Source organism: Spermophilus citellus, assembly GCF_964194105.1.
Source record: "Spermophilus citellus genome assembly, chromosome: 5".
Taxonomy (NCBI): domain Eukaryota; kingdom Metazoa; phylum Chordata; class Mammalia; order Rodentia; family Sciuridae; genus Spermophilus; species Spermophilus citellus.
Genome location: NC_138186.1, coordinates 83,050,654 through 83,069,115, shown reverse-complemented (window position 1 = coordinate 83,069,115; position 18,462 = coordinate 83,050,654). Strand labels below are relative to the sequence as shown.

General features: G+C 33.9%; 1 protein-coding gene across 40 annotated transcripts in view; it reads right to left on the bottom strand.

Moving 5' to 3' along the window:
* Positions 1–18,462, bottom strand: part of RIMS1 (regulating synaptic membrane exocytosis 1) — a gene marked incomplete at both ends in the record, with an annotated part of 215,022 nt that overhangs the window by 178,200 nt on the left and 18,360 nt on the right. For 29 of the 40 annotated variants that reach the window (XM_081294598.1, XM_081294597.1, XM_081294615.1 and 26 more), the window contains one exon: positions 13,101–13,200. The exons of 1 other annotated variant lie outside the window; for it this stretch is intronic. In XM_081294598.1, coding sequence (XP_081150724.1) covers positions 13,101–13,200 — 100 coding nt within the window. Of the gene's footprint in view, positions 1–1,757; positions 1,789–9,362; positions 9,418–13,100; positions 13,201–18,462 lie in introns of those variants that run through there. 10 more of the 40 variants (XM_081294584.1, XM_081294603.1, XM_081294613.1 and 7 more) reach the window with 2 other exon arrangements.

Sequence of the window (18,462 nt, the reverse complement as noted above, 5' to 3'; positions counted from 1 at the left end):
CCACAATTAGAAACCTTGCATTGCCACAGAATGTGTCTTAATTTCTCTATTAACACTATATGTTTATAATTGCTATTTCTTAGAAGCTATTATTTATTAAAGAACATTGTATTTGAAGTTGGAGACTTATGACTCTAAAAACTATTAGGTACAATATCTATAATCTCTCTACATCTCTGTAAACACTGTCCTCTTTTACAAAAGGGGAATAGACAGTTGTGTTGTCACACATCTGTAATCCCAGTTACTTGGGAGGCTGAAGCCGGAGAATCACAAGTTCAAGGCCAGCCCCATCAACTTAGCAATACCCTGTCTCAAAATAAAAACAAAAAATGTCTGTGGATGTAGCTCAGTGGTAGAGCAACCCTGGGTACAATCCCCAGTAAAATTATATACATAAATAAGACAAAAGGGGAATAATGCTACTTTCCTCACTGAAGTTGCATGGAGATCAAATAAATGAGATATGCCAGTTTTGTGAACTTTAAGAAACTTTAAAAATAAAGTTTAACACATAATGAATGATACAATACAGATTAATATAAAAATCAAGTGCTAGAGGGTTGGGGTTGTGGCTTAGTGGTAGAGCGCCTAGGACAGGTGAGGCCCTGAGTTCTATCCTCAGCACCACATAAAAACAAATAAACAAAAAATAAATAAAGGTTAAACTCTAAAATTTTTTTTTTAGAAAAAATCAAGTGCTAGAGATCAAATTTATAGTTAAATACCTCTAATAAGTAAAATCTTACTCTTTACAAAATAAAATTTTAAATATCTTATAAAAGTGTTGAAGTCTGTGAAAAAAATTATATCTGGGTGGGATTAATCAAGATATCCTTGATAACATTTCACTAGCTTACATTATATCTTCAAAAATTGCCAAATATATTTTTAATATTTACATTCCAATAGGGTATAGGATTTCTAATGTCCTGACATTTATGTTTTTTTAGTTTCTATTTATAACAATATTATGAAAGCAATTATAGGATTGAATGTTAAGAAAACAACCACTGTAAATTTAAAAATGTAACAGGGTCACTCTTTATGGGTGTTTGAGAAATCACAGGAAACTTTGTGGATTTACATTACAGAAACAGCGATTGCAAAATTAAAATGTATTTGAGCTAATGAATATTAGTCAACAATTTAATTTTTCCTAATTTTGAAAGTGATGTAAGTTTACATAAATTTAGATCTTTGAGATTTCAAGAAGCTTCATGGTCCAAACACATTCCCAAAACATCATAATGGGCAAAAGTATCCTTTTACCTCTGCACTGCCCTGATATGGATCCCAGAGAAAGTTGGTAAACTAAAATTCCCAAGAGGTTTGAACAACAAAATACATGCACATACAGGTGCTGGCACACATATGTGTGCAGACACAACTGTGCTTTAGGATCATAAAATAAGATGTTCATAGTTTTCAGAAAATATAGAATGCACTACATGACATTAATAAATGGTGAAAAAAATTGTCTGATTAAAAGTCTCCAAGGTCATGGATTATATAACTTTTCCACATATAATAGAAAAGAATAAATTTCATGTGTAATTATGGACTGAGGCCCAATGACTAAGAAATTTATTCCCCAGAATCTAAGTACAGAATAGTAAGGTGCCTTGGATTACAAATCACAGAACTGACAATCTTAGGGAAACTTTTTTTTTCCAACACAATGACTCTTCATGAATAAGAATTTGGGAAGTGATGTACACAGGAGGGAAATATTTTACTGCAACTTTCCAACTGACCAGGCTTCCACATTGACACTGAGTATTCCATTCACGTGGGAGAACAGGTTGTCACGTGCAAAGCCTCGGAATAACCAGCCAGGAAACCCTGTGGAAAAAATTGGGGTTTATTTGTTTTCATTGTTTGGGGACTGGATGTTAACCACAGGTTTAAGAAATTGTAGTGCTGGGCATGTTTGCCTCAAAGACATTATGAGAACGCATTCTAGAAGAAGTATCTCTGATAAAGAAAAATGCTAGTCTTTATCCAGATCCAGGTAACTTTAGCAAAACAGTATTAATTTACAATAATATTCTGAATGCCAAATCAATTTGTACCTGCCTCTGCATCCCAAAGACATGGAAATGAAATATATGGAGATCAAACATTATCATGGTTTGTGATATAATAATATTGAAATGATAATAAAGATGAACTGTAAGGTTATAGAAGACAAAATGTAAGTATGTATAAGGTATTGCTACCGATTATTACTTTTATTTATATTATTAAGGCATAAAAAGCATAAAAGTTAGTTTATATTAGTAAACATCTTTAGTACTATGAACAGATGTCTTAAAACCAGAACTCCCTCAAAGCAAGTTATTGTAAATATTTTTTTTTTGCCTTTTTAATTTTATTATGTTTTATCTTATTTTTTATTTTTTGTTTTTGGCTTGTTTTCTTTCACTTTTACTTGGCCTATGTGAACAGACAATTTAGGTATATATTTATTGGAAAATAAAAGAACTTTCCCTTTGTGTTGGAAATTCCTTAACTGGCAGTGCGAAATCACTGGGTATAAAAGTCTGGAGAACATTTTATTTTATGCTTCATCATTGTTCTTGAGAAAAGTGCCTAAGTGTTCATATTCATAAAACTTCAGAATTATTGCCACAGGAAACCAGGTTGCAAAACACTGCAAGGTCACTGGTCTGAACCTCTGCTGCAGTGCAAAGGCAGTCAAGCCTAATGAAGGCATGTCCTTTCAACTGTACTCTGATCTTCATGACAAAAGTAAATAATTTAAGTCAAAGCACAAAACCAATGGTCATAAAGAACAATATTTACAAATGCATACAGATGGCATGTACATTTTATATTACAAAACTATCTAAGTTGAGCTTGTTCTTTGAGGCCTCTCCCCTTGAGCCTTCCACCCTTCTTTTCACTGTATTGCCCTTCACCATTACATCAAGGTATTTGCCTACATGGACCATGTTGATAATGTTGCTCAAATTACGTGGATCATGCTGCAGCCACTGATAATCTTATTTATGGTGTCAGTATCTGAAACAATTAGTGGGCACTCAAACAACTGGTGTATTTTTGTAATGGATGTTGTACATTTTGTAATCAATGGCACTTTTTTCAAAGCATGTGCATTTATTAGAAAATTTATGATTAAGTCTGCAACCTTTCTACCCTTATTTTCCCCTACTAATCTTCTTTACTATGCAAAATTTATTTCATAAGGCTAAATTTTTATATTTTGGTCGCTACCTTAGGTCATTTTTAGTATTGAGTATGTTTTAATTCAGGTTAAGTGAATAGATACAAATATAATACAAATATATGCAAACATATACAAACTAATCATAACTCCATTTTCATTAAAATCAATTCTTTTTGTGTATCAATCTCAAAATATCTTTGATGCAATAGGAACTATCTAAAATGGAATTGATGTACAGGTGTTAGTTTAACCAGAGCTTAAGTAGCAAAATTCAGTAAATAGCAAGTTATCTTAATCAATTTGCCAAAGAATGAGAAAAAAATTTAAAAAAAAAGCTTCTTACTCATTTGGCAAAAACCAACAAACAAAATTTACACTCCTAGACTTGATTCCTAGAAAAAAACACATTAGGCCCTTGCTCATAATTTTACAGTCCAAATTATAAATGATTTTCTCTGGTATTCAACCAATGCTAAAGATGCATACTGTAAAAAAACAAAAGGGTTGGTACAGCCAAGCACACTGGCAAGAGTAAGAATTTACAACAAAGAGTAGAAAAACTTAAGGGAAAAAAATACACAAAAACAAATAAAACAAACTGGTAAGGGTCTGCCCGCATTCAGCACCATGGTACTATGAGTAGCTCTATGAACATAAATATGTGAACATAACTGTCTGAACAATTATGTAGTAACACAATTGGATGACAGGCAATATATTGATATTAGAACAATGTCCATTAGACAACAACTAAAAGAATGAATAGCATGTAAGCTTTTATGAAAACCATGATAAAATACTCTTTGTAGGCTTCCAAACTTAAAATAAAAAGGTAGATAAATGTGAAATTTTCCTAAGAAAAATTTTAATTTAAATAATTAAACAATCAGCAACAATGATTACAAGCTAATTGGGAAAACTCAGCTATACAGAATGAGGAGATCTGAAGCTCTGCTTGTTACACAATGTTCTCCCTTTGCATGTTCTATTTCCTGACATTTTGTGAATGCAGTACAAATAGGGGGAAACAGAGGGCCAAGTGCTCTTTGCATACTTCTTTAGACACAAGAGTAGCCACATTGTCTTCTAAAGACTCTTAACCAAAATTAATATCTCTTAAGTAAGAACAGGCAAATGAACAAGCAAGAGGATGGTGTAACTGAATTAAGATATGAAATGAGGAGGTATTTAGTAAAAGAATTGGCACTGTTTCCTGTTAGCACTGATATTTAACATATTTAGGGACATTAGATCTGACAAACAAATTATTCTTTGAAAGGTTTTAATTAAAAGACTTAATTTACTATTATTTTAGTGAGATTAAAATTAATAATTTTCAAGTGCTTTTTCTAATGTGGATTTTATAAATTTATAAGAAACCTTTCCCAATTGACACACAGAGTGATAATGACACTCACAAAGACAACAATCTTTAACTCATTTTCCCCAATGAAAATGTACATATTTAAGTTTTATCTAAAAATTCCACCATTCTTAACAACATAAGATCATTATACTGTGACTAATTTCCATATTGACTGGTATAAATTTTAGTGAAAATACATAATTAATCACAAGCAAGACTAAGTTTGAGACATGGGACTCAAAAAATACCAAATTATTATAGTAATTATAACAGTTCCAATATTAAGAAAAAATTATGGTTCAGCTTCTTCTTTCACAACATACATAGACATTTATTTTATGTATGCATATATCAAATTAAAGGCTGACCTTCATTTTTAAAATAAAAGAGCAAGCCAATAGCGAGCACCTTCTAAACTCAACATTATTTTATTTTAACTGGCAAGAATGTAAGTAGCATTTACTTTTTGATATAAAATATCTGTTATTTATGTTTGAAATATATTTGTAAAAAATTTAGCTTAGGCTAATTGTTTAAACTGTATTCTAATGGCTAAGTGCTCAACTTTAAGAAACTCAGTATTATGCAACCCTGGTCATTTTTCATTATTTATTGTTGACAGAAATAAAAACACTGAAAGGTAATATCTTGCTAGCCTTTAAAATTCTAATAATTAACAAGAAGATACAGTTTATTTGTTTTTCAATGTTATGTACTAATAGTTTTGATAACAAAAAATAATCACAAACACACACACACACACACACACACACACCCCTCCAAATCTTTGGGCCTTTAGTGATATTTGTTTGATGTAATTATCATTGCATCACATTTTAATCAAGCATCCAGATGTGAACTAAGTTCACAAGCATGAAGACTGTATCCATTTCAATTTAGCTTTGTAAAGCCAACAGGAACAAATGTGGAAAATAAAGATAGTATGGCAAAGACTGTATGGCAAACTCAAAGGGGACAACTTCAAGAAGAAATTCCGAAGATGTATTCTCCTCATTAGAGTTTCTCACCAATACTCTAAAGGATCTTCTAAATTAAATAGATATAGGGGAGGGCTCTTATTCTATGCTCAATTTTCCCATTATTTTTATGACCTCAATGAATTGCTCATTACAGTAAAATCCCATTGACTACATCAAACCTTTCAGAAAGATGTCTGTTATAAACAAACTTAGCCTGCTGAATCACAATAAATTGTCTAAGAAGCCCCTTGTCAAAAGGAAATAATCTCTGTCAAGCTATTCTGAACAGAAATAAGTCCTGGCTAGTTCTTCGGGTACAGATGAAATAATGTTGGTCCATGAAACATTCAATCCTCTCTTTGTTCAGAAATCACTCAATGTTATTTTTGAATTTTCAGTCATTCCTGATCTCTTTGTTTATAACAATGTAACTGATCATCATTTACTTATCTTTTGGAATTTTAATCTTTGGGTAGATTTTTTTAACTATGTTGTAGAATGGCATAGCCCATGAAAATATTAAGTGATAAGAGTACTGTTAAAGCAAGAACAACTTAAAGCTGGTTTGGGGCTTATTTACGAACTGTATGTAAGAAATGGCTTACCTTAAAGTAAGTAGGACTTTTTCCACCACTGAGTATTAAGTACTTTGTTATTATAATTAAATTTATGGAATACATACATTCTTTAAAATTGTAGGTAAAATTGTGTATCTATAAGTGTTTTTCTGCCAAGAGTCCATTGTTCCCTTTATTTATCTGAAGGACCCAGGACCTCTCCAAATTAAACACAAATGGTTAAAGGATCTGCATGAATGAGTGACTTAGATTGAGGCATTACAATACTGGCTTGGTGCTCTTCCTTTAGCTCCCAGAATCATCCTTCCTTGCAGGTCCTCAGCCTCAGTACTATGCTTTCATTAAGATCCCTATTTAAGCCAGGCACTTAGGAAATCAAGAAACCATACTCAGAGAAAATGAGTTTTATGACTACATATGGAGAGCAAGGGAATTTACCTCAGAAAGCACATTTGTGAGCTATCAAGACTCTAATAAATTATATTTTGAAAAGTCTTTCAAACAGAATTAAGGCAAGATCAATACTACATGAGGGTGTGCTAATATCTCTTCTTGATGAGTACCTTCAATAATTTCAAAGATGTACTCTAAAAATGAAAATATAGAAAAATAATTTTAAACTTTATATAATCTAAAAAAGTTATTAGAAATCATTATCCTAAAATAAAAGTAAAAAATTGAAGTGGATAAAAAAAATTGGTCTAATCTTGATCTACTCAAAAGTGAAGAACTAAATTCAAGGACTAAGGATTCCATACAGGAAAACATTACAAAGCTAACAGCTTTTTGTCCACCTGCTCCCAACTGCCTAAAAAAAGGAAATAACACCTTTAAAACTACTAATAAGTTTAAAATATATGACAGATGATATATGAAAATATGCTTATTAGAACCCACCAGCTTCTGAAATCAGCCCCCTTTTCTAAATTCAGCTTTGAAATATATTTACAGTTCATCACAGTAAGATTTTATCTCCCATGTCTTAGAATTCATATAAAATCCTGTCTGAAACAAAAAATAAACATAAATTAACTGGGCATTCAAAATTTGGAGGTACATTTCTACCAGTAACTGATGGACTCATTATGAGATTATGATAATTTCCTTCCTTAACACAAAAGATGGCCTACTTGAAGCAGGTTATAAAAAAAAAATCTAAATACATTTATTTACTAGCCTACAACTTATAGGCATGATTGTCAATGTTTGAAAGTTATCTCAACTATTAAGTTTGTCATTATAAAATAATTGATTTTTCGTTGACTTCTCATACTTTTATATACAGAAATGCTTCTTCCTAATCTCCCTTGCCTTAGAAAGATGAGACCAGCATGTCTTTATTTTATTTATCAAAAGTGTCTATGGATTATCTGGGGAAGAATAGGGAAGAATATATATTTCTTGTTTACTGAAATTAATTTTGTCTTTATTTTTCAAAAGACTTCCATCATTTGGAACTCCTCCAAGGAACACTCATAAATAATACTTGAAAATGCAAACATCTTATTTTCCTTGAAGATCTTTCTAACCATGTACTAAGAATGCAACATAAAGTAAAGAAGTTGGAAGATACCTGAGCAGATACCCTTCTGATGATGGAGAATCACTTTACTAACAAGGTTATTGCCTTCATGAATTTATGTAAAGGGACTATAAATCAGAGTGGTTCCTCAGAGCTCAGTGGAGAAATTAATCACATTGTTTTCCTTTTACTCTTCCTGTGCATATGTGGGAGCTTTGGCCATCATTGCCTTGACTTGCTCTTATGATAATGGTGTCTATCATTAAGAAGACCCATAACCATGAACACAAGATTTGTAATCAATTATTACCACTCTGTAAGCACATGATGCAATTTACAATAAAATCCTTCTGTTCCCACTCAAAAGCATATGCATTCTATACTCATAAACTTTAACTAGCAATAGACAGGCAGCAATCCAATTCATACTTTAGCGAGTAGGAGGTGATTGCTTCTTTTCCAGTTGCCTTGGATCCTCTGGATTCTGAGCTTGCCCTTAGCTTAGTAGAAAGTGGACCTCTTGAAAGTCATCTGCTGAGAAGGGAAGGCAGGAGCTTTCTCCAACTGCCCTCAGCAGTACCCACTAAACCTGAGAGGGAGCAAGTGAGCAGCAAGGAGCTCCTGTCCCTGGCAGGCACTCAGAGAGCTGGGGTGCCTCTTTGCATCCAGGTCCTCATGGGGCTGCAGCATAGCATGTGATGCCTCCTTCCCCTCCCAAGGAGTGCAGTCTAACAGTAGTTGCCCTCAGGACACCACAAATGTTCTCTGCTTATTGGCAAAATAGTTTCAATGGAGCAAAGGGATTTAGCAGCTTAAATTTTTAAAAGTCATAATCTCCCTTCCAAAAAACCCTCAGCTGTTAAACCACTACAAGTAAAAGAACAGGAAACTCTGTTCCCTCTTGTATTTAGGAAACTGGATCATTTAAACATTTAATAAGTATCTTTTTCTGTACAGAAAATATCAACAGACAACCTTAAACAACTTAAAAATACTGTGCTATTCCTACTGAGAAGAGCAGGGCAGTCTTTCCAAATATGCAGAGTGAAAACAAGGTTCAAAAGAGGTAAGTTCCTCTTTTGCCCAAGGTCACACACCCAAATCTCTGACCCCAAAGGCTACACTTCTCTTCCACTCTTGTGTCTGGGCTCTCTAATCCCCCTTATCTGAACAGTTTTCCCTTCAGCCCACAGCTTAACATCACATGAAAACACAAGCATTTCCAGAGATGTGTTCTATAAGCAGTTTGGTCTATTAGGAAAAAACAAGCCTGTGACACCATTATCTACACATTGAAAAAGAACAATCTACATAAACTTATTTATTTTTAAGATTAAAGGTTGGGAAGCCTTCTAATTTTAATGAAATTCAATAATAAGGGGAAACAATCTGATCAATCAAGAAAAAGAAAACACATACTTTCTGAATTAATTGTATATTATATACAGATGAAACTAAGAGTTAAATATACTAACATGTATACAATTTAACATACTGATATACATTTAAAGCATAAAAATAACTTCATATAATGCAACTAGATGTTCATCATTGCATTTTCAAATAATGTTTATGTAATTTCAATTTTAAAGCAAAATAGCCATTATTCTCTACTGATACTCTAAATGATAAATTTCAATAGCTCAGCCTTTTTGATAATTAAACAATAAAATCCATTAGGCTTACATTTATTCAAAAAAATTAATATTATAGTTTAGTTTACCTGTTCCTGAGTGCAACGTATGAAGTAGTAGAAACTGCAGAAACCCAGCAAACATAATAACAGCAGCATTGGAATGGTTAAACAAATGCTACTGGCATCAAATCACTAAATTCCACCTAGCAATGGCAGCAGATCCACAACACAGTAAAAATATCCACCAAAATACAAATTATTTTTTTTTAATTCCTGTAGTCCTTGCATTCTAAATCAAATGCAAAAGAGCCTGCAGTGTCCAACATTATACAATGGTGACACTAAACAAGGCCATAAGTACTGCTGTCATCAAAACAGATCTCTGCAGTGTACAGATTCTCATTGATTACAGCATTAATCTATAGCGCTCTGTGCTAAACTAAAGTGATTCTCAGTATAGCAAACACAAAAGTCCACCATCCCCAAGATTAACCATTTCCTAAAACAAGGCAGACACTGCTACCTTCCTGAAGGCAGAGAGACGAAATGCTCTGGTCCCTTAAAGCTAGCACAGGAGAAAAGACTCAGGCAGAAGCTCAGCAGCTCCTCCTGCTATTCCCCCCACCCATGGCAATTTACTACAATATCCATGGGCTAATATGACAAAGTTGAGCAGACCCTTGTTCACTTGTGAACCCCAAAAAACTCACCTCAAGTGATTTGGTCCCATTATCAATCACTGCAGTGTTTCTGCCAAGCCCTATGTAAGAGATCCTTTCCTCTGCAGTTTGCCTAACTGAGGAATCTCACTCAGCTCAATGGCATAACCAGCACTGGGAAGCATAGACCAGAAGTACACCAGTGATTATGGGGAACTTGGGCTATTCTTGTGGGCCAGCCTATTGCTAAAGGTGGCTCATGCCCAGGAGGCAAAAGAACAGCCTCAAATAGGTTTTGCCAGGGAGATAGGGGAGTGCCTCATATTTCTGATACTTTTAAAGATATGTGTCTTTGATGCTTATACATGCATAATTCATAAGGCAATAGATTTTTCACCAAGAGGTAGGATAAGCATCCTGGCTCTAGGTCACCTTCATTTACTCTATCCACCTCTCTTGTATACAAAACAGTAGCAAGAGCTACAGCAAAATCAATTGATTTGAAATTTTATTTTGCCAATTACATTTTACTGTGGCAAATAATCATTCAGCTTCCAGAAACAGCAATGAACAATGATATACTTCTCTTACCTACTATGGATTATTTACTGAGTAGAAGTAGACTACTTTTAGTTTGTTTAGGAAAATGAACTAATCAAATGATAAGAAGTGAGAAATAGGAACATATTTCATTAATTTAAAATAAATGCACTATGTTTACTTAAATTATAAGTGCTTATCAAAAATAATTATCTGATAAGGAAAAAATTAATACAAAACCATGGATCATTGCATAATCACAAAAGCAAGTGCTAACATCGTCTCAAGAAAACAGACCAATTTAAACATTCTTCTCCATTTAGAATCTTTACTTTGTTTTTCTTTCCCCAAACTTCCAACTATGCTTTAACTAGCATCAGTCAAAAATTGACCAAATCCTTACTGGGAAAAGAGCAAAAGAAATATAAATCAAAGACTTATTATGTGCCAAATATTGTACTAAGTCTATTAATTTTATTTAATTAATTTATTTCTCATAGGCATATGGCAAAATTGATATTACTTATTGCATGTGACAGATGAGGCTCAGAAAAGCTAATTAAGTAGCAGAGTGTATTTATTCACATGGTTTGTAAGTAGCAGAGGTGGGAATTGAACTTGGCTTTATCTGATTCTAAAGCCCATGCATGAGCTTTGCACTACACCATAGTAATTACTGTAATTATTTTTGTGGTTAACCCCAAAGTTGTGCCAGTTTTTGTTAATATGTTGTTGGTGGGGAAAACTGGTGGTTCAAGATGGGCCTACAACCATCTCCTTTTGTCCTCTGCATTTGGAGTCAGTGAGGATTTTCCAGAGCAGATAACGGAGCTGAGGTCCGTTGCCAAACTGGAATTTCTTCCATAATGGTACTGTCATAGAAGACACACAAATGGCATAGTCTAAAAACAGGCCCACTGAACCAGTACATACAGAAGAGAATGAAAGGAGAGTCAAACTTTCCAAAACCTATTTATATTGTTCCCCTTGTTGAAACAACTACCACATAATCCATGGATTTTTTTATTATTTATATATGAGAGCGGGGTGCATTACAATTCTTATTACACATATAGAGCACAATTTTTCATATCTCTGGTTGTATACAAAATATATTCACACCAATTCATGTCTTCATACATGTATTTTGGATAATAATGATCATCACATTCCACCATCATTTGTAACCCCATGCTCCCTCCCTTCTCCTCCAACTCCTCTGCCCTATCTAGAGTTCATCTATTCCTCCCATGCTCCCGCTCCCTATCCCACTATGAATCAGCTTCCTTATATCAAAGAAATATTTCAGCATTTTTTTTTTTTTTTGATGCAGGCTCAAGGCAACTGAATTAAAACATTCCAAACACTCTATGTGGCTATTCTGCCTGAGCATTCAGAAACTTTCATATTTTTCCTCTCCTATTTTTTTCTTATTTATCACCTGGCATAGGCCAATTTTAAATTATGAAATCAGTTTGAATGCTATTAATCTAATGTTTATCCCCCATTCCATTTCATAAGTTTACGCTAATTTGTTATAATTACCTTGTGTTCCCTAATGTGTCTTGACATAAGGAAATGTATTAAATGATAACAAATTACCTTTCTAACAGAAAATTCCTAATAAGCCAAGCAAGGTCTCTGAAATGGTATTCATAGTTTTCAAAATAACATAATAAGAACAAAGAATCAATATTAGAATATGCTGTTGTTAGGCTTATTCTAAAGCATTATTTCACTCATTGCTAGACACAATGTACTATAAAATCTCATGCAGTCACAAATGTCTGTCATTGAAGCCATCATCAACATACGAATAGGAGAAAATCTTCTATTTCCATTTTATCAGTTCAGAAACTTATATTAACAAAATTTATTATTTAAAATATTTCTAGTTTAAAACAACTCTGTCCATGTTGGGCTCCACGTGCCCCTCTGGACTGTGTGCCCACAGTCACTTGGCTGTGACTCCACAGCCACTCCAAAACCAACAGACTAAAACTCACATAAAAACTCACAACAACTGCAATTTTGAGTTTGCTTCACATGTGCCATTTGACCTTGTGGCACTATAGTGTAGGTTGAGGCCTGTGTTTGTTAAGATTCAGTTCTTTCATAGGAATGCAGGATCCTTTATTTAAAAAAAAAAAAAAAAAAACTGACACACTCTTCCTATTTTTTAATTGAATTATATAAAAAAAGACTCCAAGGTGTCATATGTTTTCCATTCTTTGTACTGGCATTAGATAGTCTGGTAAGGAATATACTGACTACAAAAAAAAAAAAAAAATACACATGCACAATTAAGAAACTTATGTTTGTTTTTTCTTAAAACTCTTTCTTGACTATTACATAATCATAAATATGATTAATCATTTTACAATCTTCAGGGCTATATTGTAAACTCTATAATCTCATTGTGGAAAAACACTAAAGATGAAGCTGGAAACCTGAAATGCTGTTCTGTTAATAAAATAAAACAAAATCACTCTACACTTGGCGTAAAGAATGGAAATAGTTAGAATGGAAGTACAGATATAATGGGAGTCTTAAGTATAGATCTGGATATAATTGTAAAGAAAAATGAAGCATTACCCTCCCCCCAAACTCATTAGTGGTTGCTTACCGGCACCTGCTCGATGGGCCTTGATTGTTCCCAATTCAGAATCAATAGAACTCACTTCTTTCCACCCTTCTGAAGAGACAGGTATCCCAGGTGCACACATTACAGCAACCTTGCAAAGAAATCCAGCCTGAGAATTTTCAGCTTTGCAGTTTAAACCACTCTCTGCTGCTCAAGATCTTATCTAAGAAGAGTGTAAAGTGCCTTCTCCATCACTCCGCTTATATCATTGAACAACAGAAGCAGCAGAAAATGGAAACTGAAAGAAAACATGGGTGTAAGCATAAGAAAGTCTCCTGGCATGACTGACTCAGGTCATTGCAGGGACTGTGCAGTTACCAGAAGGATTTCTTGGAGAAAACACGATACACAAGCCTCAGTGGGCCTGGTGGTGTGAAAACTGGTAGCATTTACTGAGGAGAAGCATATTGGCATCTCTGTTGGGTTTTAACCAGATCCACAGGATTCAGGAAATAAGCTCTGTGCCAGATGACACTATGCTCCTAGCCATTCCTTCTGTTTACTTATCTCCCAAATTACTCTAACTAGTGTCCTTTTTCCCGCTGTGAGCTTATTTGTGAAGAAGGCTAAATAAAGGATTTTTATGACAATGAAATGGCCTATCGCCCATAGGACAATTTCTGGAAACATAATTCTTCTGCTTTTGTTCAGTACTATTAAAGTTAATTAATTGGGTTCATTTCTTATTATTATATCTTTCATTTGTGAAGAAAACCACTGCTTTGATTCTTCCTGAAAAAAATATGTGAAATTAGGCTGCCTTTGTACCTATCACATGTTCTTTATATAGTGTTTTTTTTCTCTAATGCTTAATAACACTTTTAACAAATGTTCCCTCTTCCTATTGCAGTATTTCCCTATCAGAGGCAAATGTTCTTTTACTATATTGGCCTGGGAGTTTTCCCTACTATAAATGACATGGTGCAACATTTCCAGAATATGAAGATCTGAACCTTCAGATAAATGGTATGCATATTCTTACCCCATGAAAAAAGGAAATATATTTTGTCTTTTTCTCTACCATAACTATAATCTTTTCAATAAAATAGGTACATGTGATTTAATTTAACTATGTTTCTCTGTAGGTAATTATCACTTTTTTTGGATTTTAATACAGAGAATAGTATAGTAAAATACTGCAATAACATTGCATTTGAATACATTTCATACTTCTTGAAGCATGTTCATGTGCTTCAAAACAAATGTGTGAGGAACCAAGAAGGAGAGCATTAACAAGAGAATCAACCACTTATAGAAAGAGACATGAAGTACATACCAGACTGTTTTATCTTCAATACAGAACTACTTAGTGATTAAGCATAGCCTTTTACTTCATCACATTTTATGTTTAAATTAAATTTTAATTCTTATATGAGAGCCTTAAAATACACATAGACCTATTACAGTCAAATACTGTTAATATTTTCTTTCTTTCTTTTTTCTTTTCTTTTTTTTTGTGGGGGTTGGATGGAAGAACAGTGCTAGGAATTGAACACAGGGTGACCTGCACACTAGGCAAGATCTCTACTACTGAACCAATTCCCCAGCCCCCAAATCCTTATACTTTTAATGCTGAAATACTAATCGCATATATTTTAAAAGTTCATTTTTTAAATCTCTATAGTCCTAGTAATCACATATGCAAAGAATTCTGATTTCCAAATCACAAATTTCCTTCAAGTACATTTTGAACTAATTAACAATACTGCACCAATTTTCTAAATTCCATATACCAACATATTAGGAAATCAGTGCTGAAGCACTCTACAGTAAATGTATATATTATTTCTCAACTGTCCTCAAGTACTTTAAAAAGTTGAAAGCATCTTTACTCATCTATAGCTGACTCATTCCTGTAATGTCTTCTTCTGATAACAAACATAACTTGTAAAGGGGAAAAATACTTTCATATAGGCATAAGAAAGAGCATGCCTACATAATACAACATTGATGGAATATAAATCCAGAATCTGATTATTTTATGGAGCTACAGAATGAAAACTGCTCAGATAGAAATAACATACTGCTATTGTATTGGCTGAGTTTATCCGTTTGTGCACCCTGCTGTATTGTATTACTGTATTGGCACTTAAGAATTAACGCCAGGACAAATTCTGGCAGAAGACTGTAAAGATATTATCTTTTAGTCTGCACATGTGTAAACCACAGACATCTTAGTAATATCAAGATGATTAATTTTTAGAACCATAACCAGTGACAGAAAACAATATCTATGAAAAGGTAGGACACAAAAAGCAAATTCAGGGCCAAGGTATCTCCTCTGAAATATTTCATTGACTATACCCAATACACCCAGATTTTTTTTCACTGTTTTTCTCTCCACTAGAGGTCTTTAAAAGAGAGTCCTACATTATTCTGTTATTCTTTTAAAATATGCACATATGCATTAGTAATTTCTTTCATCTAGTCAAAATTCTGAACATTGAATGTATTAAGCACTCAAGTAAAGAGAAGAAATATCTAGACTAGGTCTTTGATTAAAATTTTAAATGCTATTTTTATTTCCATATTACAGATGAAGAAACTGAGGCTTTAGATGTGATAAGTGACAAGTCAGTAGCACAGCCAGAATTTGAATTCAATAAACCCAATAATAACCTAAACTGACAATGCTCTAGATCACCACTTCCTTAAATTTGAAGAGAAAATTTTACCTCTCATACAGGACAGTGCTCATGGTGGTTTATGATTAAAGCAATGAATCTGCCCCGAGTAAAATACAGTATGTTGCTGACATATAGCCTTTAGGAAACTTCAGTGTAGTTAGCTCTGCCATGTCTTGACCTCAAGAACTCTAGTTTATGAAGTTTTTAGTAGATGGTTTAAGATGAAATGGCCCCTAAACAAATGTATTCAGAACAGCTGCATATTTTATATTTTCCAGAAAAACCATACTGCACATTACCATTAAAGATGTGAGAAATCCTGCCTTAACAACGTTATTAACCAGATTGAGCACTGGCAAACCTTATTTTAGCATAGAAGCCTACATTTGGTAAGACTTATTAAACTTATTATTGCTTTACATTAATACTAGTTGGAGAAATGCTTGCATCATCAATATTATTTTTGGATTTGTTAATGTCCCAAGTAGCAAAGAAGAGAGGGAAATATTGGATCTCATTTAAGACTTAGAATTGATGCTCAGGACCACACTGTTTCTTTGGGTAACTGCTGTAATAGGAGACACTGGTCCATGTCCTCCTCTGTCATGAGCTATCTGTGATTCTGCTACCACAAAGCAGAAGCTCAGATATCTCCTTCCTGACTCACATGGATATGCTGCTGTATCAAGGTGTTCCATTTATTCAACTATACATAATCACACCAAGGCAACTTTCCTGAAAGATTGTAAGCTACAGTGAAATAAATATATTTTTTAAAAAATCAAAGCTTAACTGACATATTACAGGCAGTTCTAATTGTATTTCTCTAAGCCCAGGATAAATCAATATTCAAACTACAATTTTGTAGAATACCAATAGCATGATAGAAGGCAAGTTTATTCTGAAAAAGTGAGGTTGAATAAAATATTAGGACTTGGGTAATTACTTTATTTAGTTCAATTTTTCCAAGGATTGAGGCTACATTCATATTTGCAATTTCCTAAATCAGAGGTCTCCAACATTTTAATAGGACTTATAAGTTTCCAACAATGCTGCTTTGGATACTAGGAGCAACTCTGACTATAAAATGTCTAGCTAGAAAAATTCTGAAAAGTAAAGAAGACTCAAAGTAATTGATATTATCAAGAAGCTCTGGATCCCAGATAACTCTGAAATTTGAATGAACTTATAAATACGTGAATTGTTTTCAAGTTGTACTAATTACACCATTTATAATATACATGAATATGAATAATTATGAGTTCTTCTTTGTTTCACAGTGTGTTAGAGGACAAGCATGTTTGAAAGAAATCTTCAAGAATTGTTCAGTACAATTTGCCTCAATTTATATTGTCTTCCAAGCTAAGAAGTCCTAGGGTTTCCAGACCCTTACCCAACCACATAGGGAAATTGAAGTGAGAATAGCAAATACACCAAAATATCAGATAGCAATAGAATATCTCCCAGGAAGTACCTTTTTTAGGGAACTGGTAGGAAAATATATCTCAGTAAAAAGGGAGATCAAGAAAAGAGAAAAGGCAAGTTGCTAGTGTATTTACTTTAAAACCTGACTCTCCTAACATGGACTGTGTCTTCAACTTAAGCTCTCAACTGATCCTAAACATTTCCTATAGGAGACCTGGCAAAATAATATTTAAATTGAGTACTTTTCATGATGATGAGATACTTTAAGAATAGTTGGAAATTGATCATGACAGCCTAAAGCCAGGTACAAATGTAGCTATTACTGACTGTCTTACTCTCCAAAAGATAGAAACCATGTCAAAAGATAAAGGAATCTAATAGACAAATCCCAAATATTGATCTCCGAGCACCATTTCTTAGCATTTGCTCATTTTTGTAACATAACTAATTGATTCTAGGGTAATGGGAAAGGCTTTGACCTTAGATCTTGATAGGGAAGTTATTATAGAATGAAGTATCACTGACCAAAGACCAAATGGTAAGAATTTAAAAATATGAAGAAGAGTGTGTCTGTGGTCTTGTACATATAGTACACGCTCTGTCTTTTGGTGGCCAGTACTTAGGGCCGTTGATGAGTTACATTTATAACCCCAGCTAAGCCAGAAGGGTGGAAGGAGGACTCCTTGAATCTACCAACATATGGGTGAAGATTATAGTACAAACCCTACGAGGTCTCGACCTCCTGGCAACCCCTCTGATTTGGTGTGGATGTCTTCCCACAGTCCCTGGAGTACATATATGGTTGTATTCAGATAATGCATTACTAGGTAGACGGGTGTACAAGAGGCTACAACAGCCATGACTGAGGCTGGAGGCTCTGAGGACTGCTGGCACATAGAAACTCAAAAAGAATTTGTTAAAGTCAGACAGAAAGACCTGGAACTGCTGACAAATGAAGCAATGCAAATATGGGATTTCTCACCCAGAATATCAAATGAGAAGTTACTGGAAAGTTTCCATAAATTAAATATTGTAGGAAAAACCCTAAAAAGAAAAGAGCAAGAGTAAGAACAGCTGAAACCAGATTGCGAGAACTTCAAAACTTGCCCGGAAACCATGCAGGCCAGAGATAAGAAGATCTCTCTTTGGCAGTAGCTGAAGAGAGCACAAACAGCAGCTCCTAAAGCAGGCAGAACATTGAACAAAAATGGGAGTGAGCCCTGCATCCTCCTGTGGGTTGCCTCCAACAGTAAGGAAAGTATCTAAGTCATTCTGGGAAGAGACAAACCTTT